Here is a 7021-nt window from a genome sequence, read left to right as displayed (position 1 = left end):
TTACTGCGTGGTATTTCAGCCCTGCTCTGCCTAGGCAGAGTGTGTTCCCATTACTTACAATAATGGAAAATTTTGGTTAAACAGTAACATGTTATGAATAATCCTTGAGAAAGAATCTGGCTTGTTTTGGGAAGAACTATGTCTGGTCTACAAACACCCTCATGCAGGAGAATTGTGTGGCCTTGCCAGCGAAACAGACTGAGTGAACATTTTTATAGTGAGTAAATAGGATAAATTAATATATGAAATAAGGGAAATCTTAATTTCTCGAACACAGCCTCCTATGATCCCTGACCTAAAACCTAGTGGTCATCTTTTGGAAGAGCTGAAACATGCTGTTTTGAAAAGGCTTTCTGTAAATCTGACACAACTTGAGCAGTTGAAGAAGACAGAGGCAGATGAAAACATAAACGAAACAAGTTCTTTGGTGCTCGGGCCCCGGCAGAAGACTTCGATGCTGTGATTTGACATACGCTTGGATGAGTAACCTAAAAGAAGGATTAGAGTAGTCTTCCTCCAGGGCCCGGGATCTGACGGTTGAATAAGCCAGAGGGTGAGTGGGATTGAGAATGAAGGAGGAGGAGGTGGGGTGAAGGTGGAGGAAAGTTTGCTGGCGTCTGGGAGAGAGTAGCTTGGCCAGGAACTTAATAAAGGGGATCTTGCAAGATGATTGGCTTCGGAGAATGTGCAGCCCAAGAGCTGATTGGCTGGAGCTGAACAAGGGACATCGCAGGTGGTTCCGGTGAAGCTGATAAGAGTCCTCCAGATTCAATTTACACTTAAGCTTCAGTAAACTGCTAATACAACATTTTTGTTTAGTTTAGTTGTTTTTATCTTGTCTGTAATTTCAATTTAGAGAAAAACGAGTCAGAATTTTTATGTTCTCTTCAGCAACACAGTAAGAAAAAATGAAAATTAACCAATTTTCTCTGCATAGAACAGTTTTTTAAGAATAGAGTCCTGCGAGGGTGTACCCCACTTTTCACCCATAGACTGCCGGATGATTTTGGATGAGGCCTTTGTCCAACGTTGAATGATGATAGACACTTTTTATTTGATACAGTGGCCGTTGCCCAGAGAGCAGAATTCATGAGGAATTCCCAGACATTCACAAATCAAATGAAATATCTCTTTGACCATAATTTTGATCAATGAATTACACTATAGACAAAAAAAAAACATTTAATTGCATGACTCAGGTCTTTTAAGATTTGTACATGTGCTGACTTGAAAATAAACCTAAGTTGCATCAGTTTTCTTATGTTTCTATTAGTGGATTGATTTTGATACAACATAAACCCCACCCACTTTTTTCTGTGTTTTTTGTTGAGTTTTTTTATTTTTGTTGTTCTTTTTTTCTGTTAACTGAACAGGAGCAATGAACACAGGTAAACGTTTAATTTGCCCATGTGTGGTTTAACCTACAGGTTTCAGTTAAATTCATGGTTCTCCTGGCACTAAAAGCTTCATATTGAGTCTTTTCTGCTCTCCTTCACTGTTAACTGTCTTGTATCCAAGCAGCAACATGGCTGCTTTACACACTTCCTGAATTTTTTTTACCTTAATGTGCTGGAGCTCAGTGCGCCAAGCCTCAGAAACTTCAGCTGCATTCCTGGAGGTAATTTTAAAAGCTTCGTTCCAACCACCTTTCCCTTTTCCCTGAGTCATCTTGTAGATCCATTCTTTCACCTCAGGGGTCATCTTTAAACCTACAAAATTATAAATGTCATTTATTTCTGTCAGTGGGTTTTGTGCCACATCTTCAAAGCGGACCAACTTGTAGCGACCCTCCAGAAATGGAGGTGGGTTTAGCAGCCCTCTCTCATAAATGTTCAGGTGACTCCGGCAGATTTCTCGTAGGACCTCGTACTGCCTCTCAGCAGAAGACACATTTCTCTGCTCCAGCACTATGGCACTGTCTGTATGGAGTATATAGGCCGACTCGTCCCTGGATCGCATAACTGCCCGAGGGTCCCGGACGAGATGAACCACATGGAGGTTCAGGACAGGGTCTTGTAGAAGGGGATAAATGGATTCCAGCTCAAAGAAACGAGTTTCTTTTAAAACCACATGACTGTATGTCTGGCAGGCTTCCTGTGCTTTGCTCAAGCTTTGAGCGTGACATACTTGTCGGCATTGACTCTCATTGGCTGTTTTGAAGGGACAGGCCGGTGGCGAGCACAGTGCTTGACTCCAAGTCCACATGAACAATGAGGATGAAAGAGGGTTTCCTGGTAGATATGCATTCATCACTGAGAAGTCACACTTGTATAAACTCCACAGAAGATCCCTCACGGTTGTTCTCAGAACTTTTGCACCAGATTTATGATTTTTGGTCCACACGTGCCAACCGGGCTCCATGAGATAAAAAACAGACGGGTGCTGACTGAAAACCTGACCCAGGAAGGATGAACCTGATCGCCATGACGACAGCAGCAGAATGTGGACTTTGCCTTTAGGGGAAGCAGAGTGATGGAATGAGTTCCTGATGTACCAGCCATAGAACAGCACCGCTGCTGTCCCCTGCAGGATCACCACAAGAGTCAAGGTGTTGATGTTAACTTTGCGGCAGCAAATCATGGCTTCATAGTAAATCAAACCAAGTCTGGGGTCTATATAAGCCTCTTGTTTCCGTTTCTGGAGCAGTAAAGCATATCTTCTGTGAAAAAGAAAGACAAGAACAGAAGAGAAGGTAGAAATATGCAATTTAGATTATGTTCTTATCAAATTACCAGTCTGCATAGGCTTACTCAGGCCCAGGGAATCCTGTCAGAGCACATGACACTATGAACTCTATGAAATACAAAAAAAAATGTATATAAAGTGGGAATGGCCTTTGTCTGAATGCAGAAATGTGTCCTGATTGGGTCTTTTAGCAATTCCTTGACATAAATTCCGTAAAGAAAAAAAAAGAAGAGGAACCTAAGCTGAGAAGCTGTGAGAGTAAGGTTGGACTAGGGACTGCGTAGTCTGTAGAAACTAGTTAAAGAGTATTGCTAAAAGATCCCTTTATGAGTTTGCTCTAATATTGTGAAATCTCATACAGTTATCTCTTAAATAAATAACAGTTCTCAAGTCAAACAATCTTTGACTGTTCTCAAGTCAAAGATTGTTTTTGTCTGACCAAGCTGCTCAGTGGGCAGTAAGTTGTAGCACTGTAGTGTATGAAGGTTCTCTCTGGGTACTCCAGCCTCTTTCCACAGTCCAAAATCAAGATTGCCAAGTTGATTGGTCTCTCCAAATCTACTTTATGCTAGGGTCTCTGGGGTTGTACCTTTTTTCTGGTGTAAGTAAGCTTACTGTCACAGAGAGGATCTTTGCTGGTGGGTAGGCTGATCCGTGTTGCTGCACACCTGAGAACATTTCTCAAGATGACTGGCGTGTAAAAAAGGAGGCAAATGATCATCTCTCTTTTCTGGATGATTACCCCTGATATCCTTGGACAATATTCCAAGGATATCAGGAGTATATTTCTTGTTGAATCGATCTTCCTGGGAATCTCATTATTGTGGACTTTGTTATTGTTCCAGACAAACATTAAAGCTCACTTTGTCTAGGATCTCTATAGAAAAGGTCTCACCTGTGTGCAGCAGTTCTCAGTCTTTATCACCTGCCTGCATGCTCTCCAGCACAACTTCTCTTGCAAATACCAATGTTCTCGTATTCCATTCATATTCTCCTGGACCTCTGGGGTACAGTCTGCAAAGCCAGCTGAATCAAATTCTACAGATCCATGCGATCTCTCCTTAATCTCTCAAATAACCCAAATCAATCATGTAAGTTGTAATCAAGCAACTCGTTCCTGATCAGTCTACTTTCTGCACCCAGAAAGTTACAGCTGACTTCCTGCAGTCCCTGTTTCAAGATTCTTGTTTGCTTTTTACAAATAAAATGCTAAAATTCACTGGTTGTGTGTGTAATTCTGGAAGTAGGTAAAAAAAACCAAAAAAACTACAGTTTGATTGTGAATTTTGGTTAGAGATTGTTTAAAAAAAAAAATCTGTCAGGATTTGGTTGAGGTTTGTGGACCCAAATGCAGAGGCAGGGAGGCAGAGGTGAGTTTCTTGTGGATTTAATGCAGAGTTAACAAACAACTGAGGCAGGAATCCAAAAATGAAACATGAAAACAAAGTCAAACAAGCCAGAAACCAAGGAGACATCTGAGGGAAAACAATCATGAGGAGGAAGACTCAGAGAGACAGTTAAAGGAAGTTAGACAAGGAACCAGCAACTGAGGAACTGAACAGAGAGTGTATTTATGGGAGACTGAAACAAAGAGAGGACTAACGAGCAGATTGGGAGCAGGTGTGAGCAGAGCAGAACAGGAAAGGAGTTAGGGAAAAAGGAGAACACAAGAGGGCAGCAGAGGGCAACAAAAAAACCCGAAAAACTTAAAAAATAACCAGATAAGACAACAAAATAATAATTAAACCACTAAATCTAGAAAACATTGAGCAAAGTAAAACAGAATACACAAAAGAAAACATAACAGAACCAAGACTGTGACAGTAACTGAAAAATAACTAGAAAACACAACAAAATAAGAATTAAACCACTTAAACTAGAAAATATGGAGCATAGAAAAACCGAACACTCAAAGGAAAACAGAACCAGAACTGTGACAAAATCTATTTTAAAGATTTACTAGAGGTGGCAATAACTGTGGAGAAGTGTGTTGTATGCTGAACAGACACTATTATTGACACCTGTTTATTTGCTTGTAAAACTAAATTGGGATTTCTATCCAAATCTTTAAATGAAATGTGTCACTTTTAGACATTGATGCATCCAGCCACTTTAATGCATATAGGTAGCTAAACATGCGAAATTCATTGTGGAAAAGGGCATCAAAATTTGTTAGGAAAAAGAGATTTAGGTGACTCTGAAGGGTTGGTTGCGCCGCCAAAGACTGCTCTCTGTGTGTGACTCAGAAACTTTAAACCTGCTGGGATTTAATCTATCAATCTATTATCTACTACAGCAGCTCTCCATCCTGGTCCTCAAGTACCACTGCCCTGCATGTTTTAGATCTCTCATTCCTGCCACACCTTACTGTTATATAATGAACAATTAACAGGGTTCTACAGCACTTGAAGACTAGGGCTGGGGAGGACATGCAATCATTTGAAGCTGCAACAGAGTTGCAACAGCAGAGCTGTTGAAGCTGCAACAGAGAGAAATCTAAAACATGCAGGGTAGTGGTACTTGAGGAGCAGGTCTGAAAAGAGAATTAAGTGAATTGAAAAAATAAAATCAACTGGGAAGAACCTGTTTGGAAAGAAAACTGTTGCAATAAACTCAAAAGATAAACTAGTTAGAGTACAGATGGACCTATTAAGGAGCAAACACTCACACCCAGGCGGATTCAGGATGCAAGGGTGGAGCTACAGCTTGTAGTCTTTCATTGTAATATAGTAAAGCTGGTTTAAGTGTAAACATACAGAATATTAGTCTACACGTTGTTTTTCAAAGTTGAATCAATATTTGATTGGCTGAGATTTCAGATAAGGACTAGCTGTTAGTCCCTAAAAGGAAAGATGTAGACATACATTAATGGCATTTATTCCTAAATCTTGTGGTTCAACAATGTGTCTGAAACATTCCTAACATTTTGTTCCATATTGATATGATAGCAAAAATATCCATATTATTATGGGTAGAGTTGACATTTATATAATTAAGTTTCCATTTAGTGTCAATTTAAGCTAGTGTCAAGTTATTTGACACTTTCTCACCTAGTTCAGTTTCTATAATACTTAGAGGGGTTATTGTTTTTTTTTTTATATATTAGATCCAAATTAGACAATCATACAAACCCATACAGGTATCACTACAATTTAAGAAGTAATGAAGTTAAATTGTTTAGTAACTCAGTTCAGAATGTGAAACTCAGATGTTAACTTTATTGCACACACAGTAAAAGTTGTTTCTTTATTTGGACAATTATGGCTGGCAGCCTAAAAAAAACTTAAATTTGGGGTATTAGAAGTTAGCATTACATAAGATCAATAAAAATATATTTTAAAAGCATGCTGATTCTTATGTACTCCATATATATTTTGGTCTCCTTTTCATTTCTATTTTCTTCCTTTTCCCAGTAAAGATGCTTGTGATGTTGTCTTTGATTCAACAGTGAATGGACATGAGGAATGTATAGTTACGGAGTCCATCTATATGACCTATCTGTGCATAGTGGCTAAACAACTCACACCACGATGCAAAAATCTGCCAAAAGAGTACAATAAATCATCATTAGTCATAAACACACACACCCATACACACACACATTCTCTTTGCTTATCCTTGTTTAAGCATATATATATATATATATATATATATAATATGTTAAAATGAGAATTAATTCCTACCTTTAACCTCTTTTTTGCAGTGGTGCCTTCTCACACCTTGTTTAGAAGTGTTGGGTAGTGAGAGAAATTGGAGGGTATTGACGAAGGAGTAGCCAACAGGATGTGAGGCAGATCATTGTCTCATCCACATCTGAACACAAAGGAATCGCAAATAAATGAAGAAGTATGTAAATAGGATAGAACACAAATATAGCTTATCTGTGACAGATGATCTACTGTTCAACAGCTGGCGTGAAAACTGAAGTGAGGTCAGTGTAGATAAGCTTCTAATGAATAGTTAAAGGCTGGTGGATGTATTGCACTCACCACTGTGTGTTGATCAGGACAGAAACTGAAGCCAGAATGGAGGGGTTCGAAGAGGGAGATGTGGTCTAAATCAGCCCAATAATATCAGTTTACGTAATGTATACTCATAGGACACGTATTACAGCGCTGACACCTGCTGCCATCAATTTACTTCCCATGCTTATTGACTACCAACAAGATAATGATAAGGTCTTAACAACAAGTTAAACAACTCAGAGGTTATTCAAACGGGAATGTCAAATCGAAATGGTTACGAATTAAAAACAACAACATAAAACAGTCATAAAATAACTACAACACCTCACTTAGTACACAGCAGATGTCCGTTGGTGAGAAGCTAACAGGGC

General features: G+C 39.2%; 1 protein-coding gene across 1 annotated transcript; it reads right to left on the bottom strand.

Moving 5' to 3' along the window:
- Positions 1 to 1420: 1420 nt before the first annotated feature.
- LOC107099703 (carbohydrate sulfotransferase 6-like) lies at positions 1421 to 6472 on the bottom strand. Its single transcript, XM_015397935.1, has 2 exons — positions 6369 to 6472; positions 1421 to 2659 (listed from the first exon to the last, which is right to left on the bottom strand). The coding sequence occupies exon 2, from the start codon at positions 2578 to 2580 to the stop codon at positions 1441 to 1443; it is 1140 nt and encodes a 379-aa protein (XP_015253421.1). The 5' UTR covers positions 2581 to 2659; positions 6369 to 6472; the 3' UTR covers positions 1421 to 1440.
- Between the last annotated feature and the right edge of the window lie 549 nt (positions 6473 to 7021).

Source organism: Cyprinodon variegatus, unplaced genomic scaffold (genome assembly GCF_000732505.1).
Source record: "Cyprinodon variegatus isolate N-32 unplaced genomic scaffold, C_variegatus-1.0 Scaffold898, whole genome shotgun sequence".
Classification (NCBI taxonomy): Eukaryota; Metazoa; Chordata; class Actinopteri; order Cyprinodontiformes; family Cyprinodontidae; genus Cyprinodon; species Cyprinodon variegatus.
This window is presented reverse-complemented; position numbering and strand designations above follow the sequence as displayed.